Below are 25,096 nucleotides of genomic sequence, written 5' to 3'. Positions count from 1 at the left end.
GCAGAAATACATAAGTGAATAAGGAAACTAGGTTTGTCAATGACATATCTTTTATTTAATTTCATTCATTTAAGATCATACATAAAGCTGCCAGATGTGGCTAAATAAAAACATCTGGCTGGTAAGTAATCAATCCTTTTTGAATGTAGGCCAGGCCTGCCCCCCTCTCCTTGGTCTTCCTTGTACCATGGATATTTTACACTAAACCTGGGTCTCCTCTATGACCCAGAAGACTTTGGGCCTATGTACAAAGTCTTTGACTTCTCTGTGGATGGACATGAATGCTCCTGAGACCTGAGGAGCCAGTCCCTTAGCCCTGGTTTATTTGCTGAGTTGAGCCAAAATTCTTTCTTGTTTCCAGGTCTAAAGACTTTGGTATCTTTGTGTTTGGTTCCTATCCTCTTTGCTCGCATTCTCTGTCCGTACCCCTGAGTGTCAAGGTCACAGATGTAGATTTTGTTTGCTGAATGGCCTCATGTGTGGGATTGACGCACAGAGCCAGATAGAGCCCCTGTTGCAAGAGTAGCTGATATTGGTGAGAGACAGCAAGAGTCTCTGCAGGCTTCAAGGACCTCAGGGTCAGCAAGGATGGAGCACAGAGAGACTCCAAGGTTTGCCTCTCTCACCCCTTACTGAGGACAATTGTACAAAGGCATCCTCAATCACAACTCAAAGTGTCAATTCTCCTCTTCATTGTGACAACAGGGGACTCAGAATCCTCCAACCTTTCCTGTGGGGTCACCTTCAGCCATTGAATGGACTGGGACTAACAGCCATAGCGTTTGGTCACATAATCCTGATTGGGGGAGGGGATGATGAAAGGATCCAGGCAGAATTAGTTTTATGGAAGGGACAAAGGTGGGAGGCCAGACAAAGCCCAGCTGCCTTGTTACCAAGGGAATTCATGGGTATTCTGAATGCACAATGGGAGAAGCCATACTCTGCACCAAGCCCAGGATTTGGGGCACAGTTGATCATGGAATGAACATATTCAGCACAGTACCTGGCACACAGTAGGTGCTTAATAAATGTTTAATATTTGATGGGTGGAATGGAAGGGCTAAGAGGTCTGGGGTAGTTGGGACCCCAGGTTCCTTGCTCTAGGAAGCTCTCAATAGGGATAGGGTGAGACTGAGATGAGAATGACAAATATGTTCTGGTAGCGGAGTACTCGATGTTCCCCATAGGTTACAGCTTGTACCTTCATGCGGTAGACACCAGCATCAGTAAGTGGGCGGCGGGTGTAGATGGTGCCCTGTCCACCTTGTGGTTCTCGCAAGGCAAAGGGGCTGCTGGGGTCGGGCTCCAGCACTGTCAGGACTGTCCGATTGGGCAGGACGCCCCCATCCGAGAAGGCCGTTAGGCGGACAACATCATGATCAGCTCGGATGCCAAAGGGGAGAGTAAGAAGCTTATATTGCAAGGTGAAGGGACTCCCTGAGCTGCAATCGAGGGCGCAGCGACGGAAGCACATCCTGCAGGACAGACAGACGACAGACACATGCACACAGATGAATAATCATGTTGTCCGGGTTGTAATTAGAAAAGTCCTTTAGTCCTGGGAAGGGAGAGGAGGCCCCTGATCCTGGGCCCGTACTAGTCTCCAAACTACTGATAGGAATGTAGGTCAGAGGGCACCCAGGATGGTGAGGTGGGGCTAGAGATAATTCTTTACAAGGATAAGTTAAAGGGATGGGGATGTTTAGATTGGAAAAGAGGAGCCCCTGGGGAGAGACAAGACAATCCACTTTCAGTATTTGAAATGGTCGACCTGTGGAAGAGGAGTTACTTAATCTGTTTGGTCCTGGAGGGCAGAACCAAAATCAATGGAAGCACAGCTCTGTTGGGTTTTCATATTTCATATATATTAAAATATTTCATATTTTTCATATTTATTTCATGTTTCATATTGGGTTCTTTGTTCTGTGTGTGTGTGCTGGGAGGAAGATTTGAGCTCAATATATAGAAAAGCTTACTAAAAATATTTTTCTCTGGATCTGACCTGTGGTTTCACAGGGAGGGGAAACTTTCTCCCTCCCTCCACCCCTAATGCCAATTACTACTACACTACTAATTCTGAGTCTATATTGTTTGTAGACTGTAGAGACAACAACTCTAGTTGTACGTGGAACTTCAAGTTTAAATAACTTGCCTAGAGTTATACAATCATGGTATATAGGAGCATAGATTTAGAGCTAGAAGAGACTTTAGAGACTATCTAATCCAACCTCCTCATTTTACACAAAAGGAAACTGAGGCCCAGAGAAGTTAAGTAACTTGCTCAAAGTCACACAGCTAGTAAGCATCAGGAATTTGAACCCAAGTCTTCATGATTACAAGTCCAGCACTCCTATCTACTATGCTATGCTGTTGAATAACTTATAATAAATAATGAAAAACCAAAAGAGAAATGGGTTGTGTCTAGAGGTTAGTGGGCTCCCCATCCTTGGAGGTGTTCATCATGGGGCAGGCTGGATGATCACTCGTAAAGGAGGATGTTTTAGGAAAGATTCCTATTCAGGTAGAGAGGGTGGAATGGATGACCTTAGAAGTCCCTTCCAATTCTGAGATAAGGTAGTTCTGGCCCTTGATTAGGCCCTGGCCAACTCACCCCCAAGCCAGTTGGCCCTAGGGTGTCATTCCTAGCCTGCAAGGGGGCAACATCTAGGGGTAGATCAGCTCTCTGCCTGTCTCTTACCCAGGGCTGGAGCCCCTCCGGTACATAGTGGGGCATGGTGTGTCCACACACTGATAACTACCACGGGTGTTGAAGCACATCTGGCTGGGGCCACACTTGATGCCTTCCTCCACACACTCGTTGATGTCTGGAGAAGAGAGAAGAATCCCAAGATGGAGGGGAATGTGTGTGTGTGTGTGTGTGTGTGTGTGTGTGTGTGCATGTGCACGTGCATATGCTGCATAGACAGAGGGAGTTAGGGATATAAAGAAGAAGAGACTGGGAGAGGCAAGAAGAGAGGTAGGAAGGTGAGAGAGATGGAGATCAGTAGAGATGAGGGGAAATGATGGAGGGAGATGGGGAGAAGGAAGAGAAAAAAGGAAGAGGAAGGAAGAGAAGGGGCCAGTAGATAGGAAAGTAGGAGAGAGAGAGGAAGAGGGAAAACATGAGAAATTTCTGAGAATAGCCCACAAAATGTGGAAGATCTGAGCCCTCAACCTCAGGGCCTGACCTCTATCACCTCTTCTACTCTGGCATCTAGACCTCATGCATGCTCTGGAAACCCAGGTCCCCCCAAGCAGCCAAGTCAGTTCAACTCAGCTGTGCCTTCTGTGACTGTGCCCAGACCTCCAAAACCTACTGTTCTTGGCTAGTTTCTAGGAGATGGAAGGAAGCTGGGCCAGTCATTCTTGGTCTTGTGATGGAGGAAACAGTTTTCCGAAGAGGAAGGTAAAATCCTTGAGCAGGTGGTGGGAGTAGATGCCAGCCCTATGTTTCAGGCCTGCATTCACTCCATCAGCTACCCCCAGGCGTAGGCTTCCTGCATCATTTCCTACCCTGTTTCTCCAGTGTCCCCAGCCAGTAGTGACAGTAATATAGACAGTATAAGTCAGTAATGATGCAGAGAGAAGGGTGGAGCAGAAGAAGGATCTCAGCCCTGGTGGGAAACTGGATTTCAGCTCAAAAGTATCCAAGATGTTCATAACTGCTTAGAAAATATGACCTTATATTAGGAAAAAAACTATGCTTTTCAAAGGTCTTTCATAACCATGATCTTATTTGACCATCATAAGATAGGTAGTGTAGGAATTATTATCTCTGTTTTATTCATGGAGAAATTGAGGTTCAGGGAGATGAAGGGACTTTGTCAAGCTAGCAGAAGAACTGGGACTAGAACCCAGGTCTCCTTTGGAGTCCTGCCTCTTCAGGGCTCTTACCCTGGCAGTTCTTCCCACTGGAGAGTAGGCGGTACCCAGCTGGGCAAAGGCACTGGTAGCTGCCCTCAGTGTTGCGGCAGGCATGCTGACACAGGGTCCTCACTTGGCACTCATCGAGGTCTGGGGAAGGCCCCAGGATGGGTGGGAGGGAAAGAAAGAGGGCTGAGTCAGAAATGGTCCAAGTGGCAGCACGCCCCAGCATTAGGGAACAAGGAAATAACCTGCCTTGGGCTAGGAGTCGGGTGGTCATCATATCTACCCACCTTGTTCCACCCCCAGCCTTCCCAAGCCACCCGGGGCTTAAGCAAGAAGCAGTTCTTGATCCAGTCCAACAGCCCAGGGGGAGGCCTGGGAGGTGATGGATCTCTTCTCTGACAGTTTCCCTCCTGTCACCCCCAACCTAAAGGGCATCAAGCCTTCAGAGACAGAAGATTTGGGGACAGACTTCAAATAATGGGGGAGGGGGAAGAGAGCAGCCTGGGTTCTGTTCTACTTCGACAGCCATGGTTCACTTTCCACGCTGGCTAAACTCCATTTGCCAGATACATTCCAACTTCACGTCTGTTTTGCTCACTTTACTCTTGCTACTCTGGAGTGTTGTTGTTCAATTGTTCTTGCCCTGTCTGACTCTCCATGACCCCTTTTGGGAGGGGTTTGCCATTTCCTTCTCCAACTCATTTTACAGATGAGGAAATTGAGGCAAACAGGGTGAAGTGACTTTCCCAGGGTCACACAACTAGTAGGTGTCTGAGGCCAGATTTCAACTCAGGAAGATGAGTCTTCCTGACTCCAGATCCAACTATCCACTGCTCCACCTAACAGTCCTTAAAAAATTCAAGGTTAAAATATTTATCTTGGAAAAGGAGTCCTTTTCAGCCTTAATGGGCATGGTTCAGAAGGAACTGAGTGGTAACTCAACCAACATTATTGAATATAATCTACATTGTATTTGAATATATTATGATTTTTTCTTATTCAAAATTCCCATAAATGTTACCTCCAATTGTCTTGAAATAGAGTCATGTTGGAGAGCATAGGAAACTATGCCAGTTTAGAAATCTCTTTTGCAAATTAAAATGTGCTTAGACATGTATTAATGTTAAATTCAATAAAATTGCTTCCAGGGGACTTGAGACTAAATCAATGAGCTTAAACTGCCACATTACTGAGTTGGGTCCTGAGGTTTCTTGCTTGATGGGGACTCATGGGAGTGCCAGTGGGTCCCCAGAGCAGTCCCAGCTTGGCCTTACCAGTACAGGCTCCATTCCTCCTGGTGAAGCCTGGTGGACACCAGGACCTACCAATGGAGCTCAGGGGACTTCCAATGGGCCGGAAAGAGATCCAGGCATGATAGGAGCCCCCATGAGCTCGGGCTCGGGGCCGCAGCCAGACTGGGAAGGACCCCTGGTGACCGACAGTGGTAAAGTTGCCTTCAATCTTTTCTGGTCTGGCACATCCCTTGCTGTCCTGGAGTAATGCCTGACCTGGTGGACACAGGCAGCGATAGCTGCCCTGAAGGTTTTTGCACTGGTAAGCACAGACCCTAGGTAGTTGCAAGCACTCATTTATATCTGGGGGATAAAGAAAAACAAAATGATTGAGAGAGGAGAATGGGTATCATTGAGCATTTCAAGTTATCAGAGGGAACACCTCTTTTATTCTAACATTAAATGCTCTCCACAATCTGATCCCATAGGTACACAGTATTGTAGAGTTAGAAGGGAGCTCAGACTTATCATTTTGCAGATGAGGAAACTGAGGCCCTAGAGGTTTGCCCAAGGACACACAGGTGGGAAGTGAAAAAGCTGGGGATCAAACTCAAGTCTTGTTCTTACTACTAAGCCATGCTATCTCCCCAACCAGTTTTCCAACCATATCTCTCATGATTTCTCTACACAAACCCCTTATGATCCAGCCAGGATGATACTTCTCCAACTCATACCTTGTAGTTTTCCTCCTCCAAGTCTTTTGCACATGCTGTTTCCCCTCCCTAGAATGCCTTCTTTTACCTGTGTCTATCCAAGTTCCACCCACTGACAAGTCACAACTCCAGTCCTATCTCCTCAAAGTCTTCCCACATTGTGCCACAATGATCTCTTCCTCCTTAGGGTTCTTGCAACTCTGATAAATTTGCACTTTGCATAGCATACCTGGGCTTGTATGGTTCATAGGTTCATTGGTTTAGAGCTAAAAGGTACCTTACAGGTCAATGAGTCCCATCTCATTTTACAGATGATGAAATTGAACCTGAAACAGGGTAAGCAACATAGCTAGGAAGTGTCTGAGGAAGGATCTAAACCCAGGTCTGCGTAATTCCAAGTCCAGCATTCTATCCAGTCCTCCATGTTTCATCTGTCAATTGCACCTAACATATGGCTTTGTAGATAGCAGGTACTTACTAAGTGCTTTTTATTTTATTTTTTTTATATTTTATATATATTTTATAAAATATTTTATTTTTGAGGCTAAAAGGGACTTTAGAGATCCCTTCAAAAGGATCCCTTCATTGGAACAATGAGAAAGCAAAGATCACAAAGCAAATTGATGATTGGGTGGAGAGGACAAATACAGCAACCTGTGATGGACAAATGTAGAGCACAGTGTTAGGTACAGGGCCCAAGACTCCTGACTCTTAGGCTAGTGCCCTTTATGGCACCCCACACTGCCTTGGGTTGTGAACAATTTATTTCAATGCATTTTTAGATACACAGAGGAATCAAACAACTTTCCTAAAATTTCTTAGGGAGGCAGTTATGGGACTGGGATTTTTCACCCAGCTTCCCACTCAGATGTCTAATGTGATCAGTTTCTCAATGTGGGTACAAGGAGAGAGGATTTCATAGCACCAAATCCATGGCAGGTCTGGCCTTGAATCTAAACTGCCCAGGAGCAGGCAGAAGAGGAGCTGTTCTGCATTAACTGGTCTGAATCTGTCTGGGCACGTACTGTCTCTCCCATAACCTCTCCTCTCCCTCCTACACAGACCTTTTGGGAGACTGTCAGTCAAGCTGAGCTCCCTTGGCCATGTCTAGCCCTGGCTGACAGTACTGACACTAACATGCCTGACCTTAGCTCATAGGTAGGGATTATTCTCTAAGCAGCTGTAGCAAGGCCCAGGGACCTAGAGGCTCCATTCTGGACTACACACAAATATTATAAAGTAAGGAAATCCAGAGGATGGCAACTTGAATAATCAGTAGGATCACAAAAGAGGCCAGATGAAAACAGGTCCAAAACACTGGGCCTCGCCAGCCTGGGAAGGTGATGGATAAGCAAGGACATGATTGTCAGGAAGAGGATGAATGGGGTGAACATGGACTTGTTCCCCAAATTATGAAATACTCAGATGGGGGGGCTTTTGATGCTTGGGTGATGCAAGTTTGGAGACACAAGGGAAATTCAACTTTCCACATAGGTTATCCAGGAGATGATAGGCAGGAGAAAGGAACTGATGCCCAAAGGGTTCCCATTTGTAAATGGCAGAGATATGAGCAGCCCCTACAAGGAACCTGTGACCTAATCTTTGAGGCTGACAACAGGGAGGACAACTTTGCCTTCCCAGAATTCATCTTTTGGAGTCAGTAAAACACTGGGGCAGATGAGCTGTGGGTTTGACTCAGAGTAGCTATTCCTGAGCCCCATTTATGAACAGTTCCCACCTTAGCTAAACCATCTAAATTTGCAGGAGAGATGTGTTGCTGAAGATCAGTCACTTAATATGTTGAGGACTAATCTTTCATTATCTTAAACTCTGCTTAGAAAGTACTAGGGGCAGTGGAGAGAAGTCAAGAGCCTTGAAGACAATTTCTTTTAGTTTCCTCCTTTCTCTTGGATGCAAATACCACCCAAAAAAATCCCATGTCTTTCTGGCAATCTCCTTGTTCTGCAATGATTTAGGCCAGTTTCCAACATTTTCACTGGAGTGATGGGGGCGGGAGATTGAAGGACTTGGCCTGAGTTCCTAGTGATGCCACTGCCTCAGCTCTGTCTCAGTGACATGCAAGAGAATTATTGAGGGCATCAAGAAACAATCATTGACTACCAGTGGATGCACTGAGCTGGGCACTGATGACACCAGAATATAGAAAACCCAGGCATAAGGCTCTCCATTACCCAAGCAGGGGCGACCAAGACCCTGGCTTCTGTATCCTGGAGGGCAGACGCAGCGATGCCCTCCTAGAGTGTTCTCACAGATCTGGTTGTAGCGACATTCATCCGTGTGCTCTAGACACTCATTAACATCTGAGGGAAGGAAAGGATGGGTGTCAGAGGTCAAGTCCCTTGCCCTCTCCTCCCTTCCCTCACCCACTGACATTCCTTCCCTCCCTTCATCAGTCCATTCCCTAGTCAGTTTCACGATTCCATCTCCCCTCTTGTTTTTACATCAGGTGGCTGCAATGTCTAAGAGTCTAAAACTCTGGATCACCTCTAGGCACAGAATTACAAAGCCACAGAATGTCAGACCTGGAAGAAGACCCTAGAATAAAGAATATTTGAGCATGAGGGGATCTTAGAGTTTATCCAGCTTGATTCCCTCATTTTAAAAATGGGGAAAATGAGACAGAAATGGGAAATGACTTGCTTAAGGTTATAGAGCAAGTTGGTGGTGAATATGGGCGTAGAATCTTGGTCTCCTGATTAAATCTAGTGCTCTTTCCATTGGACAATCTTGAAAGACTGTCAAAAATGTGCTTCTGTGGATGTCCAGGGTAAATTCTGTTTTGGGGTACCCTAAAAACTGGTGTTTTGGTCTGAAGTTGCTGGGTTGTAAAAGGGGAGTGGGGACATCCCTATTTCCCATCAGAAGGCCATCACCTTCACAGCCTGTTCCATCAGCTGTTGCCTGGAAACCCGCCTTGCAGTGGGGGAGGCACTGGTAGGAACCAAGGAGGTTCACACAGCGCTGCCCATCATGACAGACAGAGGTATCCCATGTACATTCATCTACATCTGCAAGTTTGCACAAAATGGAGGTGGAGGGAGGAAAAAAGATAAGAATGGAAAATGAAATCAGTCTGTTGTATCAATACCTCCCTTCCTTGTCCAAATATTCTCCCCAATGGTAGGCTGTCACTACCCTCTAGTTGCTAAGGGTTCTCACCCATCCAGCTATCCCCTGAAGTTTCAGAGGGAAGGGATCCCAAAAATTCCCCTTCCTAGGCCCCCCTCTAATTACAAGCATAACAGAAATGCTGCCCAGGTGAGGTCCTTCTTGCCTAGGATGCTAGGCCATGGGACATCAAGAGAGAGTTGGGGGATGAGGAGGCCATGGTTAATCTTTCCTGATGTCAGCTCACAGGTTAGGGATAGTCTCCTTGTGTCTCCCCTTTCCCTCAGTGACCCATTATGGCTCTATCATCTAGAAAATGTATCTAACCCTTCTTGGACCTATTTTTATATTCTTTCTGTGCTACCTCTTGGAAGTAGTTACCTACTAAGTTCCCCAAATTTATTCCCCACTTTTTAAGGCATCCTTTTATTTATACTAAAACTACCTTCTTCGAGCTCCAAGGAGAGCTTCTTAAATCCTACTATCTGGGATCAAGTGAACACCTCCATTTTCATTCTGTTCTGGATCTGGCTGGGGAGTCCAGAACTTCATGACAGGGTGGATTGACAGTCATGCAAGCTGGAGGAGTGCAAGGTTCATGGTAGTAGATGAGGAACAGATAGCAAAGACGATGAGAGCAAGTCCCCAAAGCTCAAGACAGGAAGTAGGAAAGAGAAGCAGAGAGAAGTCTTTCTTGATTCTCCAACCACTAGTGTTGTCCCTTCCAAACTTGTTGTGGTTCAGTCATTTATTCATGTCTGACTCTTCATGATCCCATGGACCATAGTACACCCAGTGTTTTCCATGGGGTTTTCTTGGCAAAGATACTGCAGCGGTTTGTCATTTCCTTCTCTGGTAGATTACGGCAAATAGGGGTGAAGTGACTTGTCAAGGGTCATACAGTTAGTAAGTTTCTGAGGATGGATTTGAACTCAGGTCTTCCTGATTCTAGGTCCAGTGCTCTATCCACTGAACCATATGACTGCCTCATTTATTTTTTCTAACATATACATGTATATGTATACATTATATATGTATCTATGCACACACGTAATATACACACATATATGTATGTGTGTGTGTATATATGTGTGTGTGTGTGTATGTGTGTGTATATGTACACACGCTCACTTATACTCTTCCCATTAGAGGGCAAGTATCTTTCTAGTAAGGAGTAGGTATTTAATAAATGTTTGTTAGTGGATCCACTGTAGACTGACTGGTAAGAGAAGGAATTTGAGTTGGGTGTGTCAGGACCATGGACAGTGCCAAGGCCACTTCTTAGGGTTTTTACTCTTCTACCAGCCAATGTTTGGTTGGGCACACCCCTTACTTCATCAGATGACTCTGGATATTAATAAGATTTCTCACAATTAGGGTAAGCTCTGATTCCCTTGAAGTTAAGCTATTGTCCTCATTCATCTAGAAATCTTTGATAGTGTCTAAATGTATAGATGGATTTTCTGGTCTGATTTGGGGCTCAAAGAATCCTATAAATCTAGAGGTTGTTGTGGGTTGGATACCAGAGAAAGACTTTATATTCTTTGGAGTTGTCTTACTTGGGGTGGTAGGACAACATGCCCCAAAGAAGGGACTGAATCCTTGATTCACCTTCTTTAGCAGGCCTTCATGATTTTATATATTTTAATCATAATCCTTTCTCAGCCTTAGCAGAATGGTGAGGCCTAATTTTTTACTGCCACACCTGTCACTTTCAATCCCCTAATTGCTGCCCTGCTCTGTATCTTCCCCAGATCCTCTTATGTCACTTGTCACTGGAGATGATTCTGTTTTGTTACCATTTCCTAGGTTCCTTTGATGCCTCCCTTTGCTTCCAAAGGCAATGGGGGTGTGTATGATATAGTCTTCCATCAGGAAAGATAGTAGTGATATAAGATATATCTGGACAATAACAGGCACCAAAAGGAATAAAATGACAGATAGAGAAAGTAGTAAAGGACTATAGGTGAGATCAACTGACCTAAACAAATTCTATCTGATAACCCAGGACCCAGCACTAGAGATCGTATTTCTGAATATCTGCCCCATGCACAAGTCCTCAGGTCACATAACCATAGTAATGTTGGGGCAGTAAACCAGACCACCTGGGAAATGTATCACACATGCCCCCAGTGAGGCCCCTTACCTCTGCAGTTCCTGTTGTCCCAGGCCAAGGTATACCCATCAGGACAGGAACAAGAAAAACGACCCAGGGAGTTATGGCAGGTATGGGAACAGGGGCTCTTGGTACTGGAACATTCATCTTTATCTGGGGAGAAGGAATGTTAACACTGAGATGACCCCTGCTGCCTGGAGGTCCCAGGGTACTGGAGATGCCCCACAGAATCACAAAGTTTTAGAGCTGGAAGAGTTCTTGGAGATGATCTAGTCCAACCTTTTCATTGTACAGATGGAACATAGAGGTCCAGAGAGGAAAATGTGATTTAAGGTTAATACATCAAGCTAGAAAGGACCTTAGAAGTCATCCCTCATTTTTACAGATGAGGAAGCTGAGGCCTGGAGCAGTGAAGGGACTTGTTCCAAGTCACAAAGGTAGTAATGATGAGAGAGGGCATTTGAACCTAGGGCCTCTGACTTCCAGAGACAGCTCCTTTCACTGTACCACACCAAGATCATGTAGCTAAGCAGCATGGTTTCAGTTCATATCCCAAATCCAATGCTCTTTCCATTGGACCACGATGGATCAGGGGCATGAGACAGTCAGGTATCCTAAAGTCCAGGCTCCCTCCTCTTTTGAGCATGCTCCTCCTTTTAGCTCAGATCTCATCCAATCTGTTCACCTGGACACATCTAGCTGCACATGCATGTCCCCTCCAAGCTCCTGGAGAACTGAGGGACCCTGCCCAACTCTACTTAGTGAGAAGTCCCTGCTGAAAGTGACAGGGAATGGTGAATGGGGAAAGGGAAAGGTACTTACCAGTACAAAAGGCCTGTAGGGAATCCAGCACAAAGCCCTCAGGGCATCCAGCTTCATTCTCATCTGTAAGGCAAATAGAGATCCTTTCGTCTTCAGAGTTCAACCTCTTTCTCAAGTCCCATCATCACTGGAATCCCCTCACCCAGGTCCAAGCCTTCCTCACCCTTTTCTGGAGTGTAAGAATGGCCTCTCTTTCCTGCTTCCAGTCTCCTCCTCCTGTAACCCACCCACTCCACACTGCCAGAGTTATCTTCCTCTAAAATGGCTTTGATCACCACCTTCTTACTCAAAAAACATTTAGGATAAAGACCACATTCTTAAGCTGCCATTACATTCTGGGTCCTAAATCTCTCATCTTCTGTCCCACTGATGCCATGTTAATAAATAACCTCTGGTTCTGCCCTAACTGGCCTCTTCACCATCACCTCAACACACTTTCATACCTTCCTCTCTCCATACATTCGCTAATGTTATGTTCCCCATGTGGAATGACTTATGCTCTTTACCTCAACTACTATTTGAAAACTTTACTTTTTGCGTTCTGAACTTAACACCAAATAAAAGGCACCTTTCCATGTATAAAATAGAATAGGAAAAGAGGATTTTACGTAAAACTGTAAATCCCTATTACGTACAGCTTGCTTTTCCTTTTAAGTATATAACAAATTGAACATGTAACTTTCAAAACTGTCCTGTTTTCTGGTCTTCCTTCTCTTCTATTCTTTGCATTTTAAAAAATACCTCAATGATCCTCCTCTCTTTTCTTTCTTTCTTTCTTTCTTTTTTTTTTTTTAACAATCTTATAGCTACTGCCTTGACTTTCCCCTCCAACTGAAAAAAGAAAAGGAAAAACAAGAGCCTTGTGAAAATACTTAAGCAAAACCAATTTCCACATTGGCTGTGTCCAGGAATGTGTCTCATTCCACATCTCAGTTATTCATAGATTACAGAATCCTACCTTTGGAGTTGGAAGAGAACTCAGAGGCCACCTTAGTCCAATCTTTCATTTTACAGATAAGGAAACTGAGGCCCAGGGAGGTTAAGTGACAAGAGCTAAACAAAGGTGTGGAATATGGACCTGGGTTTTCTTCCTTGAAAGCCAAGCTTCCCTTGTGCCATGAAGCCTCCCCTACTCAACTCCAATTCGTATTTCAAAATTCACCTTAAATTCTATCTTCTCATTTCTCTACCCAACCTAAATCTCCAACATTTTTTCCCACTGTTCCCTGCTAATAACCCCCTGCTCCACTCTGACTAGTCTCCTCACTGTCCTCTAACACACCTGCATGTTCTCCTGCCTCTGTATATTTGCTTATGTATTTTCCCTACCTTCCCTTCCTTTCCTTTTCCTTTATTTATTCAAATCTTGCCCCTCCTTCAGCACCCAGCTTAGATTCCACATCTTCCTTCAGTGACCACTCTAGTCCTCAATTATTTCTCTTTCCCCTGAATTCATGTAGCATTTATAGTCTGGGTCACATAGTCTAAGCCCTAATGACATGCAATTTCACAACCTTCTATATAATTACTTCACAGGGTGAGCTTCATTTCCCCAACTAGACTATGAGTTTCTTGGGAATAGAGATCATGTTCTAGGCTCTGTGTATGCCCTGGTATTTTATCCAGTGAATGATTTTGGAAACATTTAGAAAATCAGACCAAGACATTAGTATAGGAAAAGGTGGGGAAGGGGTGTATCTCTGCTTTCTCACTTTCTCACCTGCTTGGAGAGCTGTGGTGAGCTGAAATAGGAGAGCCTCTGCCCCAGGGTCAAAGGCTGAACTGACCTCTGTGGCTCGAAGGTGTTGGACAAGCTGGGGCTGTGGACCCAGGGCAGAGTCATACTGGATTGTGTGGTTGCAGTGGAAGTGAGTAGGGGTTCCATCCTTCAAGAAGGTCTGCGTGGCGCCCACATATAGCTGACCAGGCCCTATCTGCACATAGCGTTCATGGAAATCCTAAAGCAAGGAAGCAGAAAGGAGAGAGGACAAGAAGGAAGGAGACTCAGAACTGGGCTCAGGCATTCCAGGCTTTAAAAGGGATAACAACCTTGGGCATCTTACCCCAGCAGCTAGAAGAACAGGGAGTCAATAAAACTGGATTCTAGTTTCATGTTTTCCACTAACTCACTAGGACTGGGAGACTTTGGGCAAATCAGTGAACCTCTCAGGGTGGTAGTTTCCCTATCTATAAACTAGAGAGATTAGGTTAAATAATTTCTAAGGTCTTTGCCAGACCTAAGGTATAGCTCACACTTAAACTGCACTTTGTGGTTTTAAAGAATGATTTCCTTACAACAACATTTTGTGGAGTTTTTTTCTCTTTAAAAAAACACCTATTTTCAATTCCAAATTCTCTCCTTTCTACACCACCCACCACTGAGAAGGCAAGAAATATCATACTCATTATACATATGAAGTCATGCAAAACATATTTTCACATTAGCCACACTGAAAAAAACCAAACAAGAAAAATAAAGTGAAAAAAATATGCTTCAAATCTGCAGACTTCTTAAAGCTTCTTTATATAGATGTGGCTCCTTCCCATCTTGGAAGTACAGATAAGGCAAAGAAATGAGTGAGACATCAGGGAAAGAAAGGGATGCTGTATAGAGGCATATAGACCCTTAGGATCGGACTTGAACTCAGATCTCCTCACTCTTAAGTCCAACTATCTTTTCATAATCCTAATATGCCTCTATGGACGGATCATTTCATATTGATTGAGCTCTGGGAAAATCTAAATTCTCAGGTGACACTCTTGGTCACATGAACCATATCTTTAGCATGAACACTAGTGGGAACTCAGGGAATATCACATTCAGTTTCCTTCAGGTGCCACAAACACCTGATGATGCCATTAAGTGCCTTGCACATGGTAGGGTTCTGAATTAGAAATATAAAGGACTGTAGAGGGTAACCCTCCTTTCCTACCAGTTCCATTCTCTCAAGGGTTTCTGGCTCTCAGGGGACAGAACAAGAGTTGACATTCCTCACCTGCACTTGCAGCTGGGCTGTGGCCAAAATCTCAGGGATAAAGCCATTGACAACCATATCAAGGAGGAGCAAGCCGTCTCTGTCCAAACCTCGGGCCACCTGAGTCAGGTGGAGCAGTTCCCCTGCAATGAATGTCCCACCATCCCCAACATGACTCACCAAGGAGAGAGAGAGAGAAAGGCTGGACAAAGGGAGGCCCTGACCACTCACCTAATGGCCCCCAAACCAACTCAGTTCTGGGTCCTGCCCTCCCTCTTTCTCATCATCAAACCAGGCAGCCTCTTCTCACCTGTAGCAAACTCCACCTGGGACTCCTGCCTGAAATTACCCCTGGTCAGAGAGTAGCCATTCAGGGCCTCCCCGCTCTGCCCTGCCAGGACCCAATAGATGGGGGCAATGGCAACCACAAGAATTCTCATCAATGGTCCTAGGGAGAAGAAAGAAAGAGATCAACTGGGTTAGGGTCCTGCTACAGAAGACAAGGTACAACTTACCACCACCACCTAGCATTATCTTCTTGTGAGTACATATCTTAGGCCAGCTAGGTGGCCCAGTGGATAGAGCACTGGGCCTGGAGTCAGAAAAACTCATCTTCCTGAGTGACTGGCCTCAGACACTTACTAGCTGTGTGACCCTAGGCAAGTCACTTAACCCTATTTGTCTCAGTTTTCTCATCTGTAAAATGAACTAGAGAAGGAAATGGCAAACCACTCCAGTATCCATGCCAAGAAAACCCCAAATGGGATCATGAAGAGTCGAACATGAAAGAAACAATTGAACAACAGTGAATATATGTTTTGTTTCCCAATTTTCCCAAATTTACTCATTTGTTCAACAAACATTTACTGAACTCTATCTATGTATATTAGGCTTTGTGCCAGGTATTGGAAAGGAGGCTTAAAATGAATAATGCCTTCTTTGGGCAGCTCATTATATGTCAGTCTCATAATCCAAACGTCCTGAGTGTGCACCCCAGAGAGGACACAACTTTTTGGAGAGACAGTGTGGGGAAGTAGAAAGAGCACAAGATTTGAAGTCAGAAGAGTTGGGCATTCATTTTGCCTCTGCCCCTTACAGTAGTGTGTGGCCTTGGGAAAGTTCACTTTAACTCTTTGGCCTTTGGTTTCCTCATCTGTATAATGAGGAGATTGGAATAGTTGACCTCTGAAGTTTCCTCCTCCTCTGGTTCTAATTCTATAATTCTATGATCTTTATTCTATGAATAAGATACAATCCTAGCCCTCCAGGAGTTGAGAAGGGGATCTCTCTCTTCCCTCCCCCACCCCACCCCGTGTGTGTGTGTGTGTGTGTGTGTGTGTGTCTGTCTGTCTATCTATCTCTCTGTCTCTCTCACACACACACCCATCTTTCTCTTTTTCTGTCTGTATGTGTCTGTCTCTCTGTCTCTTTCTCTCCTTCACATGCACCTATACTCCTCTTCCTCTTTTTCTGTCTGTCTCTGTCTTTCTGTCTCTCTGTTTCTGTGTGTGTGCATCTTTCTCTCTCACGCACACACACACAGACACACACACATTCCTCCTTCTCTTTTTCTGTCTGTCTCTGTCTTCTCTCTCTCTCTCTCTCTCTCTCTCTCTCTCTCTCTCTCTCTCTCTCACACACACACACACACACACACACACACACACACTCTCTCTCTCTCTTTTTCTCTCTGTGTATATCTGTATCTCTCATCTCCGTTTCTCTCTCACACACATCCCCACACACACCCCTACAATCAAAAGCAAAGTGATAAGAGAGGGTAGGAGGAAAGGCAACCAGGGAAAGCTTTCTGAAAGAGGGGGCATTTAGTCCAGCTAAAACTGGGTAGGATTTCAACAGGTAGTTGCCTCTTCCCCTTTCTCTCCCATCAGACAGCCACAATCCTGGCTCGGGTCCTCATGGACTCTCACTTGGACTACTGCAATAGCCTTCTACTTGGTCTGCCAGCTGCCGGCCTCTCCTCTTTTCCGGTCCATTCTCACACTGCTGCCAAAGTGAGCTTCCTACAGTGCAGGTGTGAGCACGCTGCTCTCCTATTTAATACATTCCAGCGGTTCCCTATTTTCCCTTGGATCAAATGTAAATTCCTCCATTTGGCATTTAAAGCCCTTCCCACTCAGCCTCCACCTGTCTTTTCAGTGTTACTATTGTCACTGCTGTTGCTGCTACTACTGTCACTCCTGCTCTTCCTAGCTAGCATTAATGTAGCACTCTAAGGTTTCCAAAGTGCTTTATATATTACATAATATATTATATTATTCTTATGAACAATATATATGTACTATCTCATTGACATTGCTCCCTTTTCACAAACTCTATACATACAGTCAAACTAGTTTTATTATAGTTATTAATGCATACACTCCACTTCTCATCTCTGGGTCTTTGCCCTGGCTGTGTCCTCCGCCTAGACTTCACCCCCTTCTCACCTCTACCTCTTAGAATCCCTAATTTTCTTCCCAACTCAGCTCAGTAACTGCTTTCTCCATGAAGCCGCTAGAGCTGCCCCCTCAGAATGAATACGTTCATTAACACAAGCTTATATGCATACATGTTATCTTGTGTAGTAGAATACAAGTTCCCTGAGGGCAAAAACCATTTCACTTTTGTCCTTGTATTCCTGGCACCTGCCACAGTGATAGGCATGTGCTCTTGTTTAGTCACATTCAGTCATGTCTGACTCTTTGTGACCCTATCTGGGGTCTTCTTGGCAAAGATACTGGAATGTCTTGTCATTTCCTTCTCTTAACTCATTTTACAAATGAGGAAACTGAGGCAAACAGGATTAGATGACTTGTCCAGGGTCCCACAGCTACTAAGTGTCTGAGGTTGGATTTGAACTCAAGAAGATGACTCCTAACTCCAGGCCCAGCACTTTTTCCACTACATCATCTAACTGCCCAAAAGGCATGTGGTTGGAGTTTAATAGATGCTTGTTTCATTGGTGGGTAGGATAAGAGAGTGAAGAAAGGGCATTTCAAGAATGGGAAATAGTGTGAATGAAGACACAGGGGCAGGAAATCAGAGGGAATGTCAAGGGGATGGCAAGTAACCCAGTTTGATAGGAGCTGGAGAGTATATGAAGGGAACTATTTTGAGACAGAGCTGAACAGGTAGATGAGGACTGGCTTGTGGAGGGCTTTGAAGGTTCAGGCAGGAGATTTTGGAAGAGGGAGATCACATGATCAGAGGTGTACTTTAGGAAGATTAAATCTGACAAAAGTGTGATTATGGATAAATGAGGAGAGACTGCATTTGGGGAAACCAGTTAGGAGGCTACTACAATTGTCCAAGTGAGAAACAATGAGGGCCTGATCTCAGGCAGTGGCAGCATCAGTGGTGAACAGAGTATGGATACAACTGGTATTGTAGACTCTTAAGGGCAGGGATATTGCCTTGCATCCTTCATGCCTCAGTAATAATAACAACTCATATTTATATAGTGCTCTGAAGTGAACAAAGGGCTTTTGCTTATAACCACCCTGAGCATTAAGCATTACAAGTAACATATTTCCATTTTACAGATGAGGAAACTGAGGCTCAGAAAGGTTAAGTGACTTCTCCAAGGTCACATAGCTAGTGAAGGTCAAAGCTGAGACTTGAATCCAGGTCCTCAGGCTTGAAGTCCAAAGTTCACCCAACTACACCACATTGCAAAACACAAAGAAACTACTCAGTGAATGATGGTTGGTTTAATAACCTTGCTCTGAGCTGAGCCTAGGAGATTTTTTAAAACTCTTTCCCCAGGGCTGATCAGGCCTGGGGAATTAACTGCACTTATCTGATCCAAAAAGGCTCAGATTTATAAGCCAGAATCAGCCACTTTATTGATCTGCAATGTGAAATTCAATTCAACTTAATAAGCTTTTATTAGGCACCTTCTATGTGCCAGGCACTGTGTTGGAGATACAAAGACAGAGTTGCTTGAATACTCTCATCCTTCAAGCCGAGAACGGCTGCTTGAACCAGTGGCTACTGGGCCAATTCACTTCAACTTAATCTAGCAAACATTTAAGTCCATACTATAAGCAAAGCACTGTTCTAGGCATGAGAAATCAAAGACCAAGTGAGAAATAGTCCCTGAACTCAAGAAACTCATAGTCCACTGGGGGGAAATATGGAATTGTGATCATTCTCACACTTGATTTTCTCTGTGTACAGCTCCTAGACCTCCTCCCAACTCAGCCTCTCTCTAGACTTAAGTGAAACAACAGAACAACAAGATCTCTAAGTTATGGACCTCAAAGAGTTGGCCTCCTCTCATCAATGCGCTTGCAAGTCAAATAGAAATTCAGGAGATAGACATGGGAACAGTCCTATGCCTTGTAGTGACCCTATTTGTTCTCCAGGGAAATTCTTCAGGACTCTGCTGAGCCAGCAGTCAGGATTCCTCAGCTGCCCCTCCTGATGGGCTAACCAGCTGAGATGGTGAAGTTTTAGCAGGTCATCCACAAGTGAAGTTGAGATCCAAATGACCTTCAGGCCAAAGTCTAATGATCCTCCAACCATTAACACAAAGCCAAGCCTGAATAAGCTTATTTCAAAGAAGCTGCCCCAGCAAGAAATGAGTCAGCTCCTGGTAGGGGCTCTATTTCCTCCTTTTTAGTGCTGATGTAGCATTTGACAGCCCCTCCAAGAAGGCATACCACTGAGATACCATTAGAAAGGGATTTGTCAAGGTTTCTGTAGGATCAGCACGGCGCCAGTATATAGTAATCACTTAATAAATGGGTTTTTTTTTCTTTTCATTTCATCAACAATTCTCCCCTAATCCCTAAAGCAGGCAGAAAAAATGGCTCGAAAGTGTCATTGAATTGGTGACACTTATTGGTGACACCTTTAAGTGAGCTGAATGTCCATCCACTCCATCAGTTATAATCTAGTCTGGGCTCTTCTACAGCTCAGCTATCTTTAACTATATTTAACTAATGACTAGTTTGAGGGCAGCTGGGTGGTACAGTCTATAGAACATTGGCCATGGAGTCGGGAAGACCTCAGTTCAAATCCAGACTCAAATAATGACTAGCTGTGTGACCCTGGGCAAGTCACTTTACCTTGTTTGTCTCAGTTTCCTCATCTGTAAAATGAACTGGAGAAGGAAATGGCAAACCACTCCAGTATCTTTGCCAAGAAAACCCCACATGGGGTCACAAAGAGTTGGACACAACTGAAAAACAACTGAACTGAAGTGGCTGAAGAGTCCATACAACTTTATTCTCTATTTTTTCCCTGCTCAGTCTTTGCCCAGAAATACAGTCATTCTTACTGACGCTGGCTGTTCCTTTTTAAATTCTTGGTAATCCCCAGGCAGGGATTATAAGGGCTGGTGCTGGTCCACAAATTTCCACCTCAAATAAGAGGAACAAACTGGGGACTAATAGTTTGGAAGATACCTCACTGCCTGAGGATAGCACAAATGATTTCATATCCTGAGTATTCTGGTCTGATCCTCAGTCTAACTGGGTTTTGTTTTCCTAAAGGTTAAGTCATTTATCAGTGTGACACCTTGCCAACCGAGCACCAACTTATTTAGTCGTTTAAGGTTCAAAAAGTGTTTTCCTCATGAGCCTGAAATAAGTAGTGACAAAGCAATCAGGAAGGCCTCAGTTTAAAATCTGCCTCTGACACTCAGGAGTTGTGTATTTGCAATTTGCAATGATCTTCTGCTTAGTCTTCCTGCTTCAAGTCTCTCCCCACTCTGATGCCAGAGGAATCTTTCTAAAGTGCAAATCTGACCATGTCACCTCCTACGCAACAAATGCCACTGGTTCCCTATCACCTCCAGAATCCTGTTTGGCATTTAAAGCCTTCCATGTCTTACTCCTCACCAACTTTCCAGTCTTCTTATATCCTACACCCACCACATACTCTGTGATCTAGTGGAACTGGCTTCCTTGTTGTTCCTCAGCTCTGGACATTTTCTCTGGCTGTCCTCCATGCCTGGAATGCTCTCCCTCCTTATCTCTGCCTCCCAGCTTCCTTCAAGTCCTAGCCAAGATTCCACCTTCTAGAGGAAGCCTTTCATAAACCCTCTTAATCCTAGTGCCTTCCCTCTGAGATTACCTCCATTTGTTTAACCTGTATGTAGCTTGTTTGTACATATTTGTTTGCCATTGTTTCCTGGGACTGCTTTTTGACCTTTCTTTATTTCACTACATCTGGCACACAGTAGGCACTTAAGAAATGTTTATTGACTGACCCCTGGCCATTTACTTCACTTCTTAACCTCTGGTTCCTCATCTATCAAATGGGGACATATCATCATCACTAACGTCAGGACCAAATGAAATAAAGCAGCGTGTGTGTGTGCATATGTGAGAGATATATATGCACACGTGCACACTCATTTACATTTTAGATATATATTATGTATGTCCATATATATATATATATACACACATATGTCTGTTATTATTATTGTCTCCATTGACAGAAGAGGAACTCAAGGCTGAGAGCAACATGACTTGCTCAAGGTAACACGGCTAATGAACAGCAGAGTGAGAGATTTTCAAATGCAGGGCTTCTGACTCTAACTCCCATTTTTCCCTCTGCAACTTATACTTAAAATCTGACTTTACTGGAATTAGGGTAACTGTTTTTGATTAAAGCAGGGGTCCCAAGCTGCTGTAGAGCCTATTTCTTGGTGAACTGCACTGGCTGTTGGGGATGGAACTATGGGCGTCTTGCATCGTTTGTGTTCGGTGTCATGGAAAGACCCAACTTACCGATGTCTGGGGGGATGTTGTTGATGCTGCTTTGGATTGTGGTGGCTCCATCATCAGCTTCCTGCATCACACTGGTGTTGAGAGAGGCCACACCAAATTCCTGGCCATTGATCACACCAACCATGCTGCCCCGGCTCCCCCGGGGCTCTCCTATGAACAAAGGAAAGATGGGGCACAGTGTGGTGTAGTGGAATGAAGTCCAGATAAGGGGACTGTGGAGAACTAAGTCCTGACTTTGCCACCACTCAGCCTTGTGACAACCTTGGGCAAGAACTTCCCCTCCTGAGCCTTCATCTGTAACATATAGCATTTTCCAGTTCTTATGCTCTGTGGAAACTGCAATACCTGGGAGGAGGTGAATAAAATGCCATTGCTTTGTAGCCATGAGAGGTAGCTCCATAAACCAAGAAGCCCAATGCCCACATGGTCAAGCTTCCTCTGCTCTCTATCCCTGTCTAGCAACAAGCTAGACAAGTGCTAGCAACAGGCCATGGACATGCCTGTTGCTTGGTCTGATTGAATTGTCACAGCACCTGCCAGACTGTCTGGAAGCACAGGCTTCATTCCTTCGAGTTAATCAAATGTATATCATGGGCACAGGGGAGTACTTCCTCTGGCAAGTGGGCCAGCTGTCTAAAATCAGGCATATGGCATGCCAAGGGACAAGATGCAGAAGCTGTCCTGCCTCTCTACTAACAGGATCTCGGGGGAAATTAGCAGCCAATTGCCTATGATGCATTCAAAACAAAACACAGAATATTAAACCACCATCCCCTTCCCCACAATTTCAAAGCAAAGGCTGGAAGTGATAGCATCTCAGAGAGGCTAAAGTTGAACTTTTATGAGATTTTATTCCCGTCCTGGAAAGTCCCTTGACAGCATCCTCTACTGGGAAGGGAAAGGGCAAGGAAAGAAGGCAATTAAGGGAAATGCATGTTCATTGATCTTCATTAGAAGGAAACAGGAACTAAGAAACGAGCACAAGCCAGGGTGACCCTTCAGGAGAGGGCTGGACAATATTGAAGAGGCACCAAGTTTATTTCTACTCATTACTCATTAATACATACTCATGTATGAAGCAATCAAGTATCTTGGTTTTCAGTACCAACTGAGGTAAGTGCTGAGCAAACATTTAGCCTCTCCACAACCACAGTCATGTCAGAGAACATGAGAAGATCACTCCCTGGTAGGGAAAAGGGCCAAAGAAGATGGTATAGACCGGAGGTGGGGAACCTAAGGTTTTCAAGGCCACATGTGGCCTTATAGGTCCTTGGGTGCAGCCTTTTGACTAAGTCCAAGTTTTACAGAACAAATCCTTTTATTAAGGGGATTTGTTCTGTGAAGTTTGGATTCAGTCAGAGGACTGTACTTGAGGAACAAGAATGCCACATGTGGCCTCAAAACCACAGTTTCCCTACTCCTGGTATAAACAAAGGGCAGGGCTCTTTGGATAAAGGTGGCAAGGAGAAAGGGAAGATGTCACCCAAAACCAGGGTACCAGGCTCTAGAAAATTGAGGTGAATGAGATTAGGAAGTAGACATGGCCATGAAATCAGAGGCTAGACTTCATGAGCCCTATGGTCCCTTCCAACTTTAAGAGAGGCAATGTGGCATGGTGGATGGAGAGCTAGGTGTGGAGTCAGGGAGATCTGGGTTTGAATCTCAGTTCTGACACTAACTAGTTGTATGAGCCTGAGCAAATCATTTAACTTCTGAATCTTGTTTTCCTCATCTGTTAAACGATAGGGTTGTAAACTCAATGACATCTAACATCCCTCCCATCCCTAAGTCAATGATGGTATAATCCAACATTTTAAGCTCTAACTATTGAACTTGTTGCCTTGGCAGGAAATGTATAAGGATCCTTGACTAAGTCTGGGAGTAGGACAAGAAATGCACAAGTATGTTTGAGGGTGAAGAGCTCTTCTAATAAAGCAAGACATGGGGGAGCTGAGATCCTGTCCCACCCCATGAGAGCTCTAAGGGATTCTGGTACCTTTCACAGCCACGAATGCCTGGGTAGTGGCAGTGCCCAGGAGGTTATGAGCAACACACTCGTATTCCCCCATATCCTCCATCTCCACACCCTGGAGCTGCAGGCTGCCATTGGGTAGGGTGCGAAGCCGTTGGCTGACCCGGATGGGACGTCCAGCTTGGGTCCACTCCACTGTGGGGGCCGGCTCTCCTGCTGCCTGGCACAGCAGAACCACAGTCCCACCAGCTCTCACCACCACATCCTGTGGCTCCACTACAAATATGGGGGCACCTGAGGATCAGCAAACATTCATTAAGCAACTACTATGTGCCAAAGGAGATTACCTTCCATGTCAGGGATAATAACACATTCACATATAGGTACAAAATGTACTGTTGTGTGTGGTGGGGGGAAGGGCTGAGGGAAGGGTCCTAATCTGTGACCCCTACTCTTCAGCATAACCTCAGCTCTGGATTCCAGTTAGGGAAAACAATCAAATAGGTCCTCAGTTTGGGGGCTGGTATGAAATGGCTATCAAGGAAACTGGCTGTGTGAAAACTTAAGCAAGTCACTTCTCCTCTCCTGGGTTTCCTTATCTGTAAAATGGGAATGAATTGGAGCAAGGAATCTCTAAGCGTCCTTTCAGGTCTAACATTCCATTACCTCAGACCTGGTTTGAATTCTGTCTGAGACACTTACTAGCTGTGTGACCCTCAGCAAGTCAGTTAACTTCTCTTCTTTCTCATCTGTAAAATTGAAGGGGTTGGACTCATTGGTCTCAGAGGCTCATTCCAGCTCTAAATCTATGATCCTATAAGCCTCTTATTACTAGTCCTAAATATTTCATTAATAAATGTTCCTGGAATCTCAAACGTTTACTCCCACTTTTCCTAGGTTTCAAGGAAATCTTAAACAATTTCAACCAAGCAATTTTAATAAATCCTGGCGTGTATGTTCAAGATCTCTCTCTACCTTGGGTTCTCAGCCTGTCACTGGGAGTGCACCAAATGTATTAGGAAAACCTCTTCCCCATAGACCCAGCCCTGTCCATGTCAGCCTACTGGTGGGAGGAGGTTGACTGTGGGACAGAAAGGCAGGGAAGGACCAGACTCACTCCGCAGGATGAGGGTGATCACTTTCTCTACCACACCCACTTCATTCTCTGCCAGGCAATGGTAACGCCCAGCATCTTCCATCTGAAAAGGGAGAAGGGAGAGAAAGGGAAGCACTTAGTACAGAGGAACACATGTCTCAAGACCAATCTGTCCCAGACATGGTGATCTGAATGGAGGGGTTATGGCCTAAATCTATAGTCATAAGGGATTAGATAGGTTAGACAGAGACTCGTGCCCCAAATAAGGGGGGCATCCAAGGGATGTCATGCATATAGAGCTGGCCTTGGAGTCAGGAAGACCTGGGTTCCAGCCCCACTTCTGACCCATACTGGTTGTGTGAACCTGAGCAAATGACAATCTCCCAGTACCCTAGGCAATTCTTGAAGACCCTTAAGGTACTGAC

General features: G+C 44.8%; 1 protein-coding gene across 8 annotated transcripts in view; it reads right to left on the bottom strand.

Moving 5' to 3' along the window:
* HMCN2 (hemicentin 2) overlaps nucleotides 1–25,096 on the bottom strand; it is a 175,963-nt gene that overhangs the window by 592 nt on the left and 150,275 nt on the right. For 5 of the 8 annotated variants that reach the window (XM_072632714.1, XM_072632715.1, XM_072632717.1 and 2 more), the window contains 14 exons: nucleotides 24,693–24,774; nucleotides 23,600–23,869; nucleotides 21,604–21,753; nucleotides 15,168–15,305; nucleotides 14,879–15,000; nucleotides 13,603–13,840; nucleotides 11,883–11,945; nucleotides 11,091–11,213; nucleotides 8,710–8,844; nucleotides 8,008–8,136; nucleotides 5,145–5,465; nucleotides 3,895–4,014; nucleotides 2,699–2,825; nucleotides 33–1,475 (listed from right to left, as the gene is read on the bottom strand). In XM_072632714.1, coding sequence (XP_072488815.1) covers nucleotides 1,112–1,475; nucleotides 2,699–2,825; nucleotides 3,895–4,014; nucleotides 5,145–5,465; nucleotides 8,008–8,136; nucleotides 8,710–8,844; nucleotides 11,091–11,213; nucleotides 11,883–11,945; nucleotides 13,603–13,840; nucleotides 14,879–15,000; nucleotides 15,168–15,305; nucleotides 21,604–21,753; nucleotides 23,600–23,869; nucleotides 24,693–24,774 — 2,382 coding nt within the window. In that variant the 3' untranslated portion in view covers nucleotides 33–1,111. Of the gene's footprint in view, nucleotides 1–32; nucleotides 1,476–2,698; nucleotides 2,826–3,894; nucleotides 4,015–5,144; nucleotides 5,466–8,007; nucleotides 8,137–8,709; nucleotides 8,845–9,389; nucleotides 9,524–11,090; nucleotides 11,214–11,882; nucleotides 11,946–13,602; nucleotides 13,841–14,878; nucleotides 15,001–15,167; nucleotides 15,306–21,603; nucleotides 21,754–23,599; nucleotides 23,870–24,692; nucleotides 24,775–25,096 lie in introns of those variants that run through there. The other 3 variants (XM_072632716.1, XM_072632719.1, XR_011972238.1) reach the window with 3 other exon arrangements.

The sequence above is a fragment of the Notamacropus eugenii genome, chromosome 1 (genome assembly GCF_028372415.1).
Source record: "Notamacropus eugenii isolate mMacEug1 chromosome 1, mMacEug1.pri_v2, whole genome shotgun sequence".
NCBI classification, from domain to species: Eukaryota; Metazoa; Chordata; class Mammalia; order Diprotodontia; family Macropodidae; genus Notamacropus; species Notamacropus eugenii.
The sequence above is the reverse complement of the archived record's forward strand: the minus strand, read 5'-3'. Positions and strand labels throughout refer to the sequence as shown.